The 21,602-nt window shown below is 31.7% G+C and overlaps 1 protein-coding gene across 1 annotated transcript in view; it reads right to left on the bottom strand.

The window, feature by feature from the left end:
* Positions 1–1,595: 1,595 nt before the first annotated feature.
* LOC145314378 (uncharacterized) overlaps positions 1,596–21,602 on the bottom strand; it is a 156,337-nt gene continuing 136,330 nt past the window's right edge. The window contains exons 2-4 of the mRNA XM_080154259.1: positions 17,234–17,804; positions 9,994–10,210; positions 1,596–5,022 (exon numbers count right to left, since the gene is read on the bottom strand). Of these exons, the coding sequence (XP_080010385.1) occupies positions 3,038–5,022; positions 9,994–10,210; positions 17,234–17,365 (2,334 nt within the window). The 5' untranslated portion in view covers positions 17,366–17,804 and the 3' untranslated portion in view covers positions 1,596–3,037. The remainder of the gene's footprint in view (positions 5,023–9,993; positions 10,211–17,233; positions 17,805–21,602) is intronic.

Raw genomic sequence — 21,602 nt, 5'->3', positions numbered from 1 at the left:
GTAGATGCTCATCAGCCAGGTTATTCTTTCCATTTACCAACAATCTCATTCAAATTTCCATTAAAACTATTAGATGATCATTGATATGGGCATTATTTTAATCATTCTATGTTTAATAGCTTTCGATAAAATATAATTTCCTAACAAACGTTTCTAACAGAAGAACATTTTTATATAAAAAAAAACTTGGTACAACCTAAATTTCTAAACGTACACAGCCTTGACTAAACCAATAAAAAGCATATCAGAAAAAAAAGATTATTTCTTTCTTTGATTATAGTGGGTTTAAGCCTTTAACGGATCGTGTTCAACAAGGACTAGAAAATCTGTAGAAACTAAAAAAAATCGCATACATGCTTTACAATTATTAGTGACTGGGACCATAGCCTTCAGGGGATTCGAGAAGAAACTATACCAGGATCAAAGCAAAGATCCACTGTAAACTAAAAGTTGTTAGGAGTTCATAAGTTTATTGGTGTCAGTCAGAGAGTAAAACAGGAGGTCTTTGATGCAACAAAAATACTGAATACTCCTTTATACCAAGAGACATCTAATTAATTATTGTGCTTAGGTGGATAGTAGGGAAGTAAAAAACTACACGAATAGTATAGATCAATAAATGTGTATGACTCTTTTTTCAACGAGAAAAAAGCATAATATATAAAGGACAAATAACAATTATAAAGATACTATACTTATTGTACATTCCTTTTCTAGTAAGGGGGCTAATTATTGAGACAGTTGTAGAGATACTTCGCATGCAAAAATATTAAATGCACCTACATTACATGCCAAGAAAGGTGTCGTCTATTATTGTGATTAGTTTGATAGTTTTAGAGTGTGGGAAGCAGTCACTTACAGAGATGCTAAGATCCTAAAAATATTTAATACACATAGTGTTTTCTTCGTTCATAGTAGTATTCAATTTGGTCGGAGAGTCATAAGAGGATGGACACAACTGAAGAGATGCTACGCACCTTAAAAGTGTTAAATGCACCTACATTACATGCCAAGAAAGGTGTCATCTCTTATTGTACACTCTTCTTTTGTACAATAGACCTAATAAACCATGGATTGTAGTTTTTTAGGAACAAAAATTTAGTTTTGCTATTAACACAACATCAGACCTTTTTTTACAGGATACTTAACCCTTTGCCATATATAAATTTCTCCCAAAAAGTAATTGCAATGGTTAAAATATCTTAGTAGATGCATATGTTGTGACTGTTAAAAGCAAGGGTGGAACTAGGAGTCGGGGAATGTTTTTTTGTTGTTGTTGGAGGCTGATATGTGCTGTACCAACTTATAGATAAGGTGGACAGACAGACAAGCCTCACGAAAAATGTAACTACTTGTCAATCTAGAATTTATGTAGATATAAATTTACTGTATTGTTTCCTGAAAACTCATGCCTAATCGGTCCAGTAGTTACCGAGATAAGAAAAAAAACTGATTAAAAAAGCATTTGGTTAATGTTTCGCTACGTTTGAACATAATAGTCCTTATTTAACTTAATAATTAATGTTATATCCATATTTTATAAATTCTATTTTCACACCCTAAATTCTTTCAAGACCCATAAGAATAAATGCAGCTTTAAATATCAAATGTATATTTTTTAAACTTATAACATTGCAATAAATTCAACTTTTTTATAATGAACAATGCAATCATTTATTATTATTAAATCATTTAAATCATAAAATACAATTAATTTATGTTTCATCTTTCGTTTCTAAAGTCATATTTTTTTCATTGCCCTTTTTATTTAGAATTAATTTTTCAGGCAACGCTAAAGAAATCCAAACTTTTTTTTTACAGATTAAAATTTATTAGCATTTTATGATTTAAATCCTTTTATATAAAAATCATTTGCAATTAGATTTTTTAACAGAGAGACAAAAAATCAATTACACTCTATATATTATCACAACCGTAAAAAAGGAAAAAATAATGAAAAGCTAATTTTTATCTTATATTTTTGTTATGCTTTTAAAATTATATGGATAAAAATTAGCTTCTCACAATTTTTAAGATATAAAACCACATTCTCTCATGATATATTAAAAACAAAAAAAAGTTTTCTCGTGTTTGTGTCTGGTTTTTGTCATTGATGCGCGCATCTTTATTATTTTATTTGTTCATTGATTAATAACAATAAAAATGCTTTTTTTTTAAATTTTATTAAAATATCCTATCAAAAGCTAGTAGAGCACTTTAGTCCCCCACCCCCTTTAATTTTAAACATACATTTTAATGCTTTTTAAAGGTTAGATTGAGAAGAGCCTCGCATTGTTATTGCCCCCCGCAAGGGTAGGGTCATTAAAGTTCTTAGAAATAAACTCTAATAGTGGTCCAATAGTCGACAAATGGGAAATTAACATTAAATATATTTGATTAAAAATCAATAAAGTTGGACAACACTGTTTTGTGTCAAATTTAAGTTGCACTGTGAGAATTTTTATATTGTGTTGCTTTTCCAACAAAATAATATGTTTTACTTTTTCACAGTTTCAGTTCTAATGTATTAAAACTGAATAAAAATCCCCAAAACACTTATACAAAAACAATTCAATTAAAATACAATTTTATCAAAGTCTTAAGAAATGTTTCTATATATGGTAAACAATTAAAAACTAGATTGTGTTTCTTTAGGTAAAAATAATGGTATACTTTCTGTTTGGTTAAAATTCCTTACAACAAAAATCGGAAACTTTTAAAAATAGAGAAAAAATCTTAATAATAATCAACTTTTTAAACATTATATAAAAGTATTAAACAAACGTATAATATATAAAACTTTATAACTGTATGATCTTTTACTGGTAATAATAATTTCTTCATAATATAATCATCACATAGATATTTATGACACTTGTGAAATTTAGGACTTTTAACATATAATAATAATAATGGCGGTGATTTAAATACTCACTGTTTTATCACTTTAATTATAGAGTCAACAATTGGTATGTTCTTTTTGCATAGATTTTAATGTGGTATGTATTCTTTGTGATAGTTTATTAGGTATTATATATTATCGCTCCATCATTTGAACTGTAGCAAACTTATTAAAATGAACCTTTTTGTTATCACTGTTGGAATTAGGAGAATGTTCACATAGGGGGGAATCACTCGCTTGTGGGAATCGTTGCTTTTTAAGGTTGGACTTCAAGGCGGCCGCATCGGGTAGGTCAACAGCCATTCTGTTGCTAGGACCATTACCGCCAGATTTACCGCCAATTCGGCTGCGCACAGCATCGCCAAATTCACGGAACATCCGGCCAAACCGGCTAAATTCTTCAGGGTTTGAGTCGAGCCTGCCACCCATGGGTCGCCGGGCCGGTGATTTGCTCTGGGCGCGACGACGCATGTCTGGATCAAGGCGGGCGCGGTCACGGCTGCGTGACCGCTCTTGAGCTGCGGCCTGGGCCGCCTGCTGGTGCTGGTGTGCTTGTTGTTGGTGCTGGGCTGCCGCAGCAGCTTGCAGAACACTTGTGGCCGCCGACTGACGCCACTGTTGCTCCTGAGCAAATTTCCATGCCTCTACTTGAGAAAATTCTCCAGGTACGCGGGGCCAGCCCATCTGGAACGGATAGATGGGCAGAGAGTGTGGCTGTGGGCCGGGTGGGGCCGCCAACCCTACCTGACTGCCCACCATACCTATTGGTAGAAAACGACCACTAAAAATAGGTGGACTTTCCTTGGGGTACAACTTTTTAGGTGGCTCCTTGCCTGTTTTTGTAGGTATTAAAATTCTGCTGTCATCCTTGCTGGTGGGGTTTTTGGTAACTTGATTGTCCTTGTTGTGTTTTCTGCTTGCATTCTCCTGCTGTTGGTAGGGCATACTTTGTGACTGCCCTGTGGCCGCCTTCAGTAAATCATCCTTGCTGCCACTGGCGTCATCTTTGCCGTCTTTGCCCGGTGGCTTTTTGTACCGGATCCGGTCAACGGCTGGTTTAGGAGATCCTAGTATGGGTCCCCGGGGTGGGGAAGAAATGCCAATAACTGAATTTGATGATTTGGACCAGATTTTCCTGTTCTCTTCATCCTGCTCCGCCTTCGCCCAAATTTTCTGCGCCTTTTCCTCAAACTCATCAAGTTTGCGCAGAAGCATGGCGGGAGCGCGCTGGCGCAGTGACAGGGACTCTCCATGCGTCCTGCGGCCTCGCTCCTGCCCACCTTCTTCCTTCTTATCCCCTGTTTCATCCCGCCGTTTGATCTCATTTGACAGTATACTCTCAAGCTCTTTGGCAAACTTGCTCTTCTCCGAAGATTTGCCCATGCCCGGGGTGCGCCGCGCTGAAAACTTGGCGGGCGAAAAGGAGATAATGCTTCGAGGAGGATCGTTGGCCTCAAGCCGGCTGCTGCCTGGCCTGACTAGATTGCTACTTGAGGCGGCGGCCAGCGAGGACTCGACCTCGATGTGTGTTACACCGTTTCTGTCTGTGTGCTGAACAAGGTTCCATTTGCGTGTATCCGGCTGGTTGCCGCCTGACGAAGCAGCAGCTAATAAATTGTCGGCCGACGCCTTGTTAGCGCCTATTTTGCTGTCGCCAACTAGATCACTGTTGCCTGTAACAGCAATGCTGCCGCGATAATCACTTTTTCCAGCGTTACCCCCACCACCAACACCCGCCAAATAGTCTGTGCTGCGTGTAACAATACTGCCGCCGTCACTTTTTCGCCGTCGGTGGCGCTCAAGCTTGCTGCGCTTGCTGACCTCGTGGAAATTGCGGTATAACTGGCGCGCGTAGTCCTCGCTCACGCACTCAAACACTAATGCCTCAAGATTGCCTGACCGGCGGATGACCCAAATGACGCAGTTCTTGTAAGTCTTGTCCGTGTGACAGATGAGCACGTCGCTGATGGAGTATGTGTCCAGATGGTCGAACTTGTACTTGCTGAGCTCGGCTGTGGGGCTGGCGGACACGCTGGTGGTGGCCGAGCTGTCCGTCTTGTTGTGGTCGGACGTCTCGGAGTCACTGTTTGTCCCAGAGTTGGAGCTGTAGGAATCTTCGCCTAAAAAGAAAAAAAATATTAGAGTAGAAAAAATGTTTAGTGTGTTTTAAATAGAAACAAGGATGACAACATCCATAAAAGCGAAGCTCTGAAACGGTAGGACAAACGGACATAAACACTTGTATAATGTCAGAACTGAATAATTAGAATGCGAATGTATAAGAGTCAAAGCAAAATTGTAAGTAAATTTGTTGAAAAACTGCTTGATACAGGATAATGTTTATGGACATACTTACATTTTTAGGACTTGCTTATAGAGTTGCTTCGCTTATTACATTATACTTTGTTGTTTCAGGAATCAATATACCGAAAATCAGATCAATCGGATGATTAAATCACATAAAAATTTGTTTTTAAAAAAGTAAAAAAATCAACATGTTTAAAATGGACGTACGGACATTCTGGTAATGATTATTGAGTTGCTACGCTTTCTAACTCGTATCTTACTATTATAGGAATCACCATGCAAAATTTGAAATCGATAGGACAATTCTAACATGCCTCAATTAACGAAAAAAGCTATTTAAAAAAGTATAAAAATCAACATGTTTAAAATGGACGTACGGACATTTTGGTAATGATTATAGAGTTGCTACGCTTTCTAAATCGTACCTAACTACTAAAGGAATCACCATGCAAAATTTGAAATCGATAGGACAATTCTAACATGTCTAAATTAACGAAAAAAGCTATCCGTGACGGACGGACGGACGGACGTACGGACGGACGGACGGACGTACGGACGGACGGACGGACCGACCCTAATTATAGAAAAGCTTCGCTTTTAAAAAGCTTCGCTTTTAAAAAGTAATTTTGAAAAGATTCTAATTTTAAACCCTTTCAAAGTTTTAATTTGTTTCAGACGTCGTATAACCTTTCCCTGTTAAATGTTTTCTTAAGCATATTATGGCTGTCAAGTTATTTTCCTTAACTTTACATCGACATCATGCCCAGCATTATAACTAAAAACATTAACTATTCTAATCCTCATATAGAATTAGCTGAATGTCTTTGTGTCTGTCTATTTTTACCATAGGATCTCGTTAGCCGCTTGACCAATATGTTTCTTCTGTGCAGTGAAGCGTTCTATGGGTATATAAACAAATTGGGGAGTTGGAATCTCCACACTCTTAAGAGAACACTCCTTCCCCTTCCCAAAAGGCCTCCAGGAGGCGTAGTTGGTAGTATTTTATATATTTTAATTACTTTATGTGTTGATATAATGTTAGCTCCATAGTTTGATAGGCGCTTAGGAAATGAATGACATTTATTTTGTTCCCAAGTCTCAATTAATTACTCAAAATTGGTTCCATAATAAAAAAGGTGAAAAAGTCATAAAAAGCACCACATGGATAGATAGATTTTTCAATTGATTATTTATAAAATAAATACATAAAATACATAGATACATAAAATACTTTTATGTTAACTAGCGGCTACGCCCCAAGAAGCCTCTAGTTGCACTTAAAGCGGGATGGGAAAAAGTCGATTCCTCCCCCCTTTTCAATTCGAATTTTAAATATACAAAGTAAAAAAAATATTTATTTTTGGGTGGGGGGGATCATTTGTTTATTGGGAGGGTGGAGAATACCCTATCCCAAAATCTTTTCTTGACTTAAAAGAAACTTCACTTAAGAGATCCTTCGCCACAGACAAGCTTACTACTTTATATAATAAAATAAAAAATATTTGGGCAGTTATTTTTTTTATAAATTTGAAAAGGACCATTAGATATTTTAAGTTGCTTAAAAATTTAGAGCAAACGATTTTTATTCTTTAAAAGATTACTATCCTTTTATCCCTGCTCTAATCATACCACTAACCTTGTTACTCCCCCCTCTCTGACATTTTTTTATATCAACAATTTATTTTGATCCTACTGTAATTAGCGTTAATTGTTATTGAGTCAATTTATTACTTGCTATCGCACTAGTTTTTTATTGGTTGACACACAACAACTTTGCTTTCAAGTAAATATACATTGTAATATTCAGTATATTAAACCATAAAATTTGACGTTAGAATAGTTTTTTCTTTCATCGTATTATAAACCGCTTTCCGCAGATATAGAATGTACAATTATTAGATTAAAACCAGTTTTTTTAGCCCCGAGGTGCCGAAGGCACGGGCTAAAAACATGGTTTTAATCTTATGATTGTACATTTCTATATTCGTAGAAAGCGGTTTACAATACGATGCTAGACATAGTTTTTTCGTATTGATGAGAACCGGTTCCTGTCCACCGGATTCGAATGAATACGAGAATAGTTATTTCTCGTATCGTATTATAAACGGCTTTCCGCGGATATAGAATGTACAATTATAAAATTAAAACTAGTTTTTTTAGCCCCGAGGTGCCGGAGGCACCGGCTAAAAAAACTGGTTTTAATCTTATGATTGTACATTTCTATATTCGTAGAAAACTGGATATAATACGATGCTAGACATAGTTTTTTCGTATGGATGAGAACCGGTTCCTATCCACCGGATTCGAATGAATACGAGAAAAAAAATTAAAGCCTCCATAGGCTAAAGCATCAGGTATCTAAAAGGATAGGACAATGGCCAACAAATAGAAATATATCCCCAATGATTCTCAACTTATTGAACCAACCACAAAAATGGGTGGATATGTACAAAGGCATATTTTAGTAAACAAGGATGACAACATCCATAAAAGCGAAGCACTGAAACGGTAGGACAAACGGACATTAACACTTATATATTATCTGAACTGAAAAATCGGAACATAAATGTTTAAATGTCGAATCAAAATTGTAGGTAAATTTGTTGAAAAACTGCTTAAAAACAGGATAATGTTTATCGACATACTTACATTTTTGGACTTGATTATAGAGTTGCTTCGCTTATAATATTGTTCTTTGTTGTCCCAGAAATCAATATACCAAAAATCAGATCAAACGGATAATTAAAACACTTAAAAATTTGTTGTTAAAAAAGTAGAAAAATCAACATGTTTAAAATGGACGTACGGACATTCTGGTAATGATTATAGAGTTGCTACGCTTTCTAAATCGTACCCAACTACTACAGGAATCATCATGCAAAGTTTGAAATCGTTAGGACAATTCTAACATGCCTAAATTAACGAATAAAAGCTATCTATCTCGGACGGACGTACGGACGTACGGACGGACCGACCCTAATTATAGAAAAGCTTCGCTTTTAAAAATCTTGATGGTGATCTATTTAACAAGGAAATTAAGACACATACAATAAGATGGCATTGGAAGACAAAAGATAGTAGTGCGAGGTGTTTAGAAAAATCCACCAATAAAAAGCAAAAATAGCAGACATGGTTACCGAAGCACTTTATAAATGACGTCATACAATACAAATGACCAATGATAGGCCAGTATTCATTTTAAGAGACCAATAGTAGGCCAGTATGACGTCATTTCTTATAGGCACTATAAAAAGCTTCATAGTTAACAAAATTTTCAATACGACACATTTTTAAAATTCTTATTATAGTTGTTTTAAAGCAATATAACATATAGAGCAATTATAAATGTTTTGTTGTTGTCATTTTAAGATTTTAAGATTAAGTATATGATAGGGCCTTTTCAAAGCCATTTTAGTCATTGTATTATTTATTTGTATTTTTCAATTTTTAAACAAATTTTGCAACTTTAATTAGACTTTTTTTTTGAGAAATAATTAAAAACTTATTTATAAAACTATTAAATTATTCAATAAAATTTAGGAGAACATGTCTCTTTTCCTAGCTGCTATAATTATGTCAAATTAAAAGTATTAGTTGTTTTGTGTATGTGTGTGTAGTTCTGCGTGGGTGAGTGTGTCTATGTCTTGTGTTGTGGACAGTTTAGATCAACAATTAAATTGGCTTGTCCAATATGATCTCAGAGATTAGGGATAGGCAATGCAAGAAAAATGTTTTTTATTAAAAAGAGTTCTGTGGAAAATATTGTTTTCTGTATCTTATCTATTAAGTTGTTGTTATTAAGAACCTACTTAACTAGAGATGAAGTTGAAAACTTTTTTGGAATCTTTATATCTATCCCTCTTTACTCTAAATATATATTGTAAATCCACTGTTTAAATAGTGCATTTATCTAATTGAGATTTCAAGATTTAAAAGTTCTCATGTCAATTCTATTATTTCCGCTTTTAACCAATTAACAAGTTTACTTTAACAGATTATTTCAGCCAATTATTGGATAATTTAAAGTTCTTAATTTAACATAATAACATACTTTAATTTGTGATTTAAGGCAATTAAATTCTATTTATTTGTTACTTTGTTTTTATTTGTGGTTTTAAAAATAATTATGAAGTTTTTTTATAACTTAAACAAGGAAGATATTCGAAGATATTTTAAAAATTATTAAGAAAAAAAACTTCTTATTATCTTATATTTATCATTTTTAAGTTCCTTTAAAACAATCGTTTTTTGACCTCTTTAAAGATTTCCGTTTTAATGCTATCAATGTGTTTGTCAGTATGTGTGTCATAAATTATTTCACGGTACAATTGTATGAAAAACAAAAATACGACCAACAAACAAACTACGTTTTATTTTTCTACAAAAAAAAAATTTTAAAAGAATGAAAAATAAAAAAAATATTTTGTGTTTAAATTAACAAAGATGAGAAGTAAATAAGATGAATAACTGTTTGGAATATTTTTCAATTAAAAAAAATAATTTGTATTGTAAAGTTAAACAGTGACCATTTAATTTGATTTTTCAAGTAAAAAACTTGGACTCAATTAAATTCAAATGTCTCATAATTAAAATCAAATCTTTTTAGCAGCGAAGCTACTCTATGATTGATTTATTGCTTGATTCACTTTTTGTCAATCCATATTCTTTGTGCTTCCCTATTATGAGTGTTTTCATCCTTGTTTGTATTTGACAGACATTTTAAATAAAGAAAGTATTGTTTCTAAACCACTTAACCTTGATAAAAAAAAAAAAACTAAAGATACCTGGTGGGTCAGCGAATCCAAATACATGATCCTTAATAATCTTCTCATCCGTGGCGGACCTGCCCGTCTCTCCCGGCGGGTCTGCCTTGCTGGCTGCGACGGCGGGCACCTCAAGCGACTTGGCGGACTCGGTGTCGGACTCGAATCCCTCGTCTTTCTTGATGAATGTGACCAGTAGGTTGCGCTCGCTAAACTCTAGGTTGCATCTGATTTCATCCTGAAATTAAAAAAACAACATTATGAGCATGTAAGAAAAGGATCAATTTAAATATCCGAAGGATTAGAACCGTATCTCAGTCATACTGAAAAAATCATGTATAGCATCGAATTAAAGACAATTTTCCACGAATATTAAAATAAAAATCATAAAATTAATACCCATTTTAATACTTAATTTTTTTTCATTTTTAATGTCCCCGGAAAGCTTTCTATAATACGATGCGATAAATAACTTTTCTTGGATTTGTTTTTCAAAGCATTTAACCCTTCTCATGTTTGGGTACAACACTTAATTTTGTGATGAAATTAATATGAATTTCGTGCTCCAAATTTGATGATATACTTAGACCCAAGACATTTCATGAAACATTTCCGCGTACAAATAATAAAGGCATTGTCTTAAAAGTGCATATTTTAAATCTTAATAAGTAGCGCAACAATAATAAGTTACAATAATATTAAAGATAGAAACATTTTTCAGAAATGGAGTTTAGAACGTTATTATTTTTAAGCATAATGGGTAAATGAAGTAGAAAATAATAATTAAAATCGATTTGATACCATTTATATTTTGTAATTTTACATGTACACCTTTTTAACACATTTTGATGAATAAGTATAAACATAATATTATAATAAAGGCATCAACATCCAATGTTTATAAATTAAATAGAAATATTTAAAGGGTTTCTTCATTATTTAAGATTATTTCAAATTTAAAAGCTGTATTTACATGACAAAAATAAATTATACCACAAAGATCACCACCAAACTAACCTTTCTTTGAAAAAATGTCTTTCTAAGTTTAATGTGAATATAAGAAATTTGACTATAAATTATACGGGTTCTCTAATTTTTATAAACACGACCACTCCTTTGTTGGCTATGATTCTTTTTATTGAATCTTTATTGGGTTTTACAAACTAACCATATCTAAACTTTTAACTGACAATACTAATTCAAAGTGCATATGATATACTTAATGTTGGTGGAATTTACCTTATACTTTCTAAACAGGGAAGGTCCCTTTAAGTTCAATGTCAATAAATATGGTGTATGTATGTGTGTGTGTGTTTGAGGCATATTAGAAGTACAGGTAAAGGAACAATAGTTTGGAACAAACTAAATTTTCAAGTATAAATGAATTTACCCTCCTAATCATGAAAAATCTTGATATTCAAATTATTGATGAAAAATTTTATATAGCGAATGTTTGTATAATTCATTCGTATACCAATGAAAATGTTTGTCAACACAATTTTAGCAGTTTTGTCAAGAGAAATTGTTAAATAGTTTTCTGAAAATTTGGTCCTACCCATACCTTTAGTACGTTTATAATGAAGAAACACAAGCAAGCAGGGGAAATACATATAATCAAATTAGTGTTCATTTAAACAAGTAAATAATAAAAACTAAAAAAAAACTACATTAATAACAGTTTTTACCCTTTCAGTTGACAATGAATTAAAGTTTTTAAGGCGTTTTTAGGTCAAAACCTATAAGTTTTCTAGAATAACTCTTAGACTAGCCAAACAGATACTATATGATTTGGCCCACTGAAAATATGACTTTAGTGTTGGGTTGGTGCAAAATTATTTGCTATTTTTCTTATTAGAATTATTGTAAGAACACCAATACGTACATGATAGATACCGCAATAGTCAAAATGGGATTTTAATTAAGACGCTGCTAAGATGATACAACATTCAATCTAAAATATTGAGAGAGAGAGAGAGAGAGAGAGAGAGAGAGAGAGAGAGAGAGGGAGAGAAAGAGAGAGAGAGAGAGAGAGAGAGAGAGAAAAGGTTTCTATATAGAAAACTTGCTAGTTTAAGAGTAGCCTCGCTTTCATCGGTTTTACTTAATACTCTGTTTTAGAAAATACTCTAAAAATTTCAAATTGCAATTTGTGTTAAAGACAAGAGAAACAGTTAATAAAAATCAATAAAAATAGCTATAAATCATTTAATTTAGGTTTGCCAATAATTAAATTAACAGCTCATAAAACAATGAAATTACTATAACACTTTTCAAATCAACAAGGACAATGACAATGAAAACCGTAAAAATCAAAGAAAAAATAAATAACAGAACTAAGAGGGTTTTAATTGAGAAACTAGAGGTTTACCAAAAGAGGGAGGTTAGATGATATCTCCCCCCATAGACGTCCAAGGGGGGGGGGGTAATGGGGCGATTACCCCCCCCCCCCCAATCGATTTTGGGGGTGCCGTAGGCAAATGTTACCCCCGGGGTAAAAATTTTGGGGGGGGGGTAAAAAAAATTTGCCATTTTACCCCCCCCCCCAAAAAACGAATTACCCCCCCCTTCAAACATTTTTACCCCCCCCCCCCAAAATAAAAAGCTTGGACGCCCCTGTCTCCCCCCATTCGATTTTAATTGGAAAAGTTATTTTAGAATAGCTACGCAACTTTATAGAATGACAATATTCTATTATGAAAAAGAAACAGTTGAGACAGTGTAAATTGCTTTATGCTTTGATTTATGAGGCAATTTTTATGACAATAAATGATAGATTAAGTAATACTGTTCTTTATTTTGCACCATTTTGTGTGCTGTTTTGTCAAAAATATTTTTTTTGTCTTTTTGTCTCTGTTTAGAAAAGAATATGATATTTCTGGTTTTTCTCAAACAGAAATGGCCCAAAATTTAGACTTTTGAAATTCCATTCCTTAAAAGTAGTTTATATGACAAGTGGACAACAGGAGTTAGAAGAACAACAGCAAAATAACCAGGATGTAATAACATCATTTCAAGGGATTGTTAATGTTATTATAAAAAGAAAAATTTTAAGGAAGGGTAATTATCAGCTTTTCGAGGATCTGAAAATCAAAAGTTATATGATTAAAACCAGTTTTGTTAGTCCGGGCAATAGGTATATTACAATTCTAATTTTGGTATATTTGAAAAATTGTCTGTAATACGACTATATACATTATTGTTCAGCATGGATAAGAACCAGTTTTAATCCTGCGGATACAATTCAGTTTCGAAGACATACTGGAATAACATTTTACTGATTTCAATTCGTTTGTAATTTCATACCTAAAAGTTACTTGAAAAATTTTTGTAACAGAGTGTCGCTTTTCTAGTAATAAAATTATTAATATATACCATAACAGCATTAAATTTTAACTTGATTGGCATAATTTGTGTCAGTGTCCCCACAACAAGATACAGATATGTAATTTATGCCTATACTTTAAGTGCATTTAAATACGGTATCCATACGATGCAGTAGATATATACCAGGTAGCTGAGTTAAGTTTAAGTATATGTGTTGTTATTATGTTAAAATAGCTGTAGGGGTTTATTTTTTTTTATAAGCGGCTATCGTTATTAATATATAGATATTTTTTGTATTCATTCTTTTTTGTCTTAGTGAATATTTAAAAAAAATATGCAATGTGATTGCTTTTATTTATTTGTAAATCTGCTTTAATTCAAACAAACAATTTGAATGAGTTTTTGGGACACTTTTAAATATCTCTATTAAAGTAGATCTGAATAAGAAATAAAGATCACGATATCTACACCAGAGTTTCATTCACTTAGAGTGTTCATATTGAAGAGAGAATAAAGTGCAGTAAGCTTTTTTGTCTATAGCGAAGGATCTCGCTAACTTCAAAACGTTATGGTTCTCCTTTACAGTAAAGTTTCTTAAGAGTCCAGAGAGTGCTTATAAGTATTTTGTGAAAGGGGTTTTCCACGTGCTTATAAGTATTTTGTGAAAGCGGTTTTCCACCCTCCCAAGAGGAATATCCCCAAGGAAAAATAACCGCTCTCCCCCCCCCCCCAAAAAAAAGGAAAAAGTTTGTTTGTCTGAAGCTAGAGATCTCAAATGAATGCTCGTCCTAATAGGTTGTAATTTTTAGAAAGCAATTAGTAAGTATTTTTAATTTAGTTTCAAAAAGGAAAGACTTTATGAAGTTGGACAAACGGACATATAATCATATGCAAGTGATAGAATATATTGAAACTATCCCAAAAATAACATTTTTTGGGATAGTTTATAATCAATCTGAGTACTTCTATTACCTCAAACTTTAAATGTTGTCATTTAAGTGAAGTATATAAAACTAAATTCACTGTCCTCACAACTCACCAAAATATAGTTCAAATATATAGCACAGTTTAAATAACACTGGTTGTTGACATGCTTTAAATTCACCAAAAGAAAAGGTACAATATACAGTCTAATAGAGCTTTCCTTAAAAGCATAATCATTTTATTTGTTTAGCGGATAGACCTTTAATATCATTTAAATATGACTTTTTTCTTCCTGTTTTAGAAAAACATTTATAGGGTATAGAATGTTATAATCTTAAACAATACGATAATAAAATAGTTACATATGGATTGTTAAAGAGATAAAAAGGAAGTTTTATATACATTGTATTTCAATAGTATAATTTAAACTATTTATATCATCATAAAATGTAAAATGTGTTTGGTATAAAAATCTAATAAACATGAAACAATCCTGAATGAAAAAGTACAAAATTCTGTCTTAAGTAGCTATGAAATATTAACAGACAGGAGGGGAGGAGGAATTATTTTCCCTTTAAACTCCTTGACAAAGACAATCTTTTCTAAAGGTATTCTTAAACAACATAGAAATACAACGAGAAAGAGAAACATTGTAGAGACTATAGACAAATAGGTACAATTACCTTGAATCTATACTGCACAATAACAAAAACTGCGGAAAGACTGCAATATTAAAAATTGTTTGGTAAAAGACCATCATTAGTTGAAGAATAAGAGTACTACATAAAAAAAACAGTATGGAACTTTTTTAGAATAAAAGACTGTTCTTTTAAAGTACAATTTCTATGACCATAAACGTTGTCATATTTCCTATATTTGTAATTGAATACAATGCTATCAAATTCTTTAAACTTCAAAATCAATTGAATAGCCAACCCCCCCCCCCCCCCCCTCCCTTCACAATAAAAATTCAAGACACCTTTTTAGTCATTGTTTGTATATCAACAAGTTGATATCTAGATTTTTTTTAGTCTCCCTTTCTTACGTTGGTGTGTCGACCTTTGTTTTGCTTTATGTCTTGATTTAAACAATACAAGCTACTAGGAACTACTAGGGAGAAAGGAATAGGTCAATGAAACGCCAACCAGACCTCTCGAAAAACTAAAAATAAATGCTTTAATTAAGGTAAGATTTATAAGAACATAAATTGTATTTCGTTTACATATCCCTTCATCCCTTAAAAACAACCCTTTTAATCAGGGAAATAGGGAAAAATTATGGACGATAAATTATTATTCCTAAAACTTTTTAGGGGTAATGTATTTCATTATATATAGAGAGAATTATTCCTAGATTTTGTTCGGTTTAATTTTGTTAACTATACCTTATACCTGACTGTCGCTTCCCACAAAACACGAATGAGGTAGTTTGATATAATTATGTTAACTTGTAAAGTATGTAGTTAGTAGAGTTTTTTTTGCTTAGATATATGTTTGATATTAATCATTTGTTGATCTTTTCTTACAAACAAGGTTTTAGAGTTTGTAAACGTTTATCATATTAAAGAATTGATAGTAAAATCTAACAGTTAGCTTAAATTTATGTTTTAAAGAAAGAGTAAAGACCAATCAAAAATAATCATGAATAATAATAGGACAAAATGATTAAATGCTTTACATATATTCTAAGAAACTATAAATTTGAACAGTGGGAAATAGTTTTTCTTGAGATGAAATATCCCTCCCAAGAACAAGTCTACACCAGTTGCAAAACCAATTTGAATTGTTCTTCTTATGAATGGAACACGAATTTTCATTGTCTTTCTATGGCCCTATTTCATAGAATAATATAAATAGAACAACATCATAAACAAAACAGGCAACATCCATATGTAGTTTTTAAAATAAGACGACGGGCATAAGTAGAACCTAAGAACAAAGAGAGCTATTGATTAGACTCACTTTTTGTCATTCATTGCCTAAAATCCGCTTATACTGCGGATTGACTTACGGAAAGGCAAAATAAGTTATTTTTTGTCCCCTAAGAAAGCTCCTAGATTATACAAACGCAGCCGTTAGGGTTTTCATCTTTTATTCTATGACTTATTTTCTATGATAAAAAAACAACTTGTTAGCGAGGTACAAAAAAGACACACAAACAAAAACTAACCAAAGCAATGAACCATGAAAATACGACAATGCTAAACCAAAAATGTCAATTACGACATAATATATTATTGGCAAATACATACATATACTTTTGGTTTTGGTAAGTATACATCTTTCAAAAAGTTATAAATGGTTTTCTTTAAGACAATGATTTTTTCATCTGTAAAATGAACCAATCTAATATTTTTTTAATTTTTGACCAACCTATTTGTTGAATAATACCCCATTTTAAATTATGAAAAAGGCAAATTTTAAGTAACTTGTAATTTTACATCTTATTGTTGTTATTTTTTCTTCCGTCTTTTTAAAGGCGAAGCTTTTCTAAAACTAGGATAAGTCCTTCCGTACGTCCGCAACGGTTAGCTAGTTTCATAAATTTAGACATGTCACAATTGTCAATTCGATTTAAAACTTTGCATGCTGATTCCAATAACAGTTTCTTTCTCATGATTTTAAAGCTTTGCTTTTATAGATGTTGTCATCCTTGTTTTCTAAAACTAAAATGTAGATTAGAGAATATTCTACTAGCCGACAGAATATATAAAAGCACAATAATGAGAAGCGCCAAATATAATAATGAAATAATAGCTATTTCTTGCATCGTATTATAGACAGCTTTTTGCGGATGGTGAAATGAAGAATTATAAGATTTATTAAGTTTTGTTGGCCCCTTTGGCCGTTGGCAGGGGATGACAAAACTGGTTTTAATCTATGATTTTGATTTTTTGTTCCTAGATTATTGTCTAGAATACAATAAGATACATAATCTTTTAGTATTGCCCTAAACTGATTCTAATCCAACAGATAATAATCGGTTTTGAAGCCATTCCAGAAGAAAGTGTTACCTGTGATTTTTTAGCTCTGGATTGTTCTTGAAGCGTGTTTACAACATCTGATAATCTGTAATCATTCAACGGACCATCCACCACGCTACGGCCGACAAAACGGGCGTTGCAAACAAATTTGGAATCCGTCATTTTTTTCACAATTTTCAGCAATTTTTTTATTGTCTTTGTTTTATTCTTAACAATTAATTATGATTTATATAATTAATATTAATAATAATTTAGATGGAAGCCACTGTTGATTCATATTGAAAATGTGTTCTTGAACAATTTTTAAAAATTACATAATTCACCAATTTTGTTTAAAAATCAATGTTTCCTGATTTAATTTTGGCTGATGTTCACTTTTCCACACAAAATTTGGCGCTTCAAGATTTTTGGATCACAAAAAACCTTGAATTTGAAATATTTCCTTGATTTTCTAGATGTTAGCAAAGAACCATGTGTTTTTTCTTATGAGTGTGTGTTTTGAGCACTTTTAAGTCACTTCTTATCAATGATCTTTCTTGAGTTGTAGTGATGTTTTGTCAAGCGACTTGGCTGTTTTAGAGATTCTTTTGTTTAAACAAACCTGAAATGAGAAAAATAAATTAATATTTTTGAAAAAATACTAGTTCAATTTAAAGCGTATTTTATACCAGAATTGATGTCCTGTAATATAAAGTAGTAATTTTTTTGGCTGTTACTTAAGATTGCGATAACTACTAATCTAATTAAGCTTTCCATTTCATAGATGCTTCTACTAGGTTCCGGAGTGGTTTTAGGTTATTCATTTTACTTAAATCTTTGGATGATTTAAGGCTGTTTTTAATGGCCTTCCCCTTCCCTTAGACTATACATAAATTTCTGAAAATAAAATTGACCAAATAATTTGTTATCGACTGGAGGCTTGTGAAGTAATAAAGAATTGTAATTCAATTTACCTCCTGCAACTTTTATTACACAAATGTTAAGCCATTTACCAGCAGTCATAGCCGTGCATAGCAACTATATAATCATTAATATAGGTTGGTAGGTCCATTTATTTTAATGATTTTATTAGAAACATTAACTATTTGGATTTTTTTCCCTTTTTATTGTATTTTTAGAGTGTTTTCCACAATATTATTCAACTTTGAATTATAACATTTTTGTTATTTTTTACTGATTTGAAAATTCATTGTATTGATTATTTCTGATCAATATTCCGAAGGTATTTTACAATGAGTAGAGGTTTCTTATGCTTAAATGATTGAAAAGTCATTCTAAATTTTAAATATGTGTATGCATTTTCAGCAAAAGGGCCTGATATTTCGCAATTTTAATCAGTTTTTATCATGTGCTGTAAATGAAGAAATCTTTATGATAGTTTGTATTTACTATAAAGAAGGTAAAGTATACTTTAGAAGAAGTATAGGATGAAGACGAAGAAAGTCTCTAAAAAAAATTCTGACTTCATAAAAATGTGAGATGATGAGAGGAGGAGTGGGAAAGGAACCCCCTAATAAAGATGGAAAATCCCTCATTTTTATGACGTCACATGATAATTAAAAAAAATATCTTTATCTTGATTGAAAAAAAATGCTTAATTAAAATTACTTTAAATAGTCCCTTTCCCATTATGCATCTATACTATCTATTTAACATGTATATAAAAGTTTATATAGTTGCCCTATATTTAGTATTTATCATGTACTTATAAATAAAATGTACATATATATTAGTAGCAAATCTATTCTACTAGTATTTGTATTGGTAGGTTAGTTTAGTTACATAAATAGCAAGTATTAAAACGGTTAAACGAGCATATAAGAAACGGGATAAAATAAAAATGAAAAGAAGGTTGCGCTTTATTTGAACATAATCGTTCTTAGTATTGATTCTATAGTATTATTTATATCTAGTAGATTATAAAAAGATGTACCACAAAATCCAAATAATCATTTTAATTAAAAAAGTGGTTAAATTGCATTTTTTATACTTTCATTATCTAACTTTTATTTTGTTAAATCCTTATAAATTAAGATCCTTATTTTGCTTCAAACTTTTCTGCTATTCAAAATTAATTACTTTGTAGAACCACTTGGTTTAAGAATATTGAATATTCATAATACAGCAATGCAGATTTTATACTAAGATAACATTTATCTACAATAACACACACACACAAACACACACACACACCTATATAAGACAGTGCATTGTAGTGCATAATATAAGTGGTCAATAACTATATAAATTATTGAACAACGTATCTACTCTACAGGCGTAAATTTTCTTTGGGCCCTTAAAAACAGTTGGATGTAGTTGAATATCAACATTCAACAACAATCTCCCTAATACTTGTAACAATGTTTAAACCTACTAATTCAAGTGAAATATTGAATTATATAAAATACTGATATATAAACAAAGCATACTGCAATGTCGATATTTATTTAACAACTACTAGAAATCTATACAAACCCATCCTAAAGTTAATTTCTAAAAAAATCATTAGAATCTTGTGTTGTTAAAGAAATCATATTTTCGATAAACAATAGTACCGATTTATTTTTATTTTTGCAACGTATGGGCATAACTATCCTTGTTGTTTTAGGCCTAGATGACTTAACAATATATTTAGATAGTTAATGAACCACTTATTAATGAGATACTAAATTAAATAGGTACTTAATTATTTTTTCTTTTTTGCATTTCGATACAGTTAGCTGAAAACTATTAGTCCAGATGATTTAGCTTAAAACAATAGTTAGGGGTGTGTAGAATAGGTTTTTGGAGCAACACTACTCTTTGATTGTTACTTAATGTTCTGTCTGTCGGGTTGGACGGTCAGACTGTCAATTTTAACCAGAATACAAAGAAGATTTCTATAAAATATTTAACCTTTTTTTCAACAAACGACTGTAATAATGATTACAATTAAATAAAATTGTGTTGATAAAATATATGGCAAGGCCACTTTTTAAAGTATTAAATCAGCATAAAATCAAATATTACAACATATTAAAATATTTTAATATATTGAAATATTTGTTTCAAGATTTGTTTTTGATAAAATAAAGCCTACAACATGCCTATTTATTATAGAATACACATTTAAAATATGTATTAACAATGTTTGTGTGAGTGTCTGTATGTTTGTTTGTCTGTCTGTGTGTCTATCTATTGGATGTTCTTCCAAGAAGGTTGTCCATTGGAAATTTAATCTAAGGTTGAAAACTTAAGATCAAAATTCTGAATGCTTTTACATTGACCCTAATGAATATCTAATCTTTCCAAGAATATACAATTTACCATATTTTGCAGGTGTTATAAATAAAACCCCTAATTTTGAAACCTTTTTGAAAAAATATTTGTATATGTATGTATATTGTTGGCTCGCCTCTGATTGATGGGGCACCCCCCGCGGGGCTACACATCACCTACCCCCCTTGGCAGTAACCCCCCTCTGGAAATATTGGCTTTTAAATGGGGGAGGGGGGATGTAAGGCCCATCCTACTATTCTCTATTTAACAGAGAATGGGATAAATTATCCCAAAACAATTTTTAAATAGATTACACATAGATGGCATAATCAATTTAAGTTTTTAATGAAAATAGTTTTAAATGAAATTCTTGTTCTTTATCTTTATTATCTTTGTTTTTCATAATACTTTTCTTTGTTTCTAGTTTCGATGTTCAATTTTGGTGCCTTATTCAAAACTCATCTTTCTTAAGAAGGCCTCAAGAACCCCATTCCCCCCTCCTTACCCCACTTCATCATGCCCTTTCATTTCTCTTTTATTTAATCATTTTTGTAAATCTTTAATTCTCCACTCTCCCCCTCCACTTCTCCTAATAGATTTACCATTCCCCTTTGGGCCTTTATAAATAAGCAACAACACTCTAATTTTAAATCATTGACCACTCTCTCTCTCTCTCTCTCTCCCCCCTTATTCTCTCTCTTAATATTTACCATATCTTCTTCATTCTGTATAATCTATCTATTTTGGACCCCAAAGTAGGCTTCTAAGCACGTATCTTATAGCAGCCATCAAGAGATATTTTCATGCGCTTTTAATTTAAAACATTAGAGAGCTCTAAATTATAAATCTTTAAAATCTAATCTATTATCATTTCCATTTAATTCATAAAACCACTATTTTCCAAATACTATATCTATTTTATACTACTAAACTTTGAAAGAAAATACTATACTATTTAATATAAAAAAATCAGTATTTAACTTTTCTTGCATTGCATTGGTTTTATATAAAACTGTACATATAAGTAGGCCCATTTCTAGAAAATATTCTCTATGCCATCTTTATGTCTGCTGTAGCGATTGTCATTAAATATGGAAAAATTTAAAAAGTCTATATAATAATAATATGTATAATTTCAAAT

The sequence above is a fragment of the Acartia tonsa genome, chromosome 3 (genome assembly GCF_053477335.1).
Source record: "Acartia tonsa isolate MP-2025a chromosome 3, ASM5347733v1, whole genome shotgun sequence".
NCBI classification, from domain to species: Eukaryota; Metazoa; Arthropoda; class Copepoda; order Calanoida; family Acartiidae; genus Acartia; species Acartia tonsa.
The sequence above is the reverse complement of the archived record's forward strand: the minus strand, read 5'-3'. Positions and strand labels throughout refer to the sequence as shown.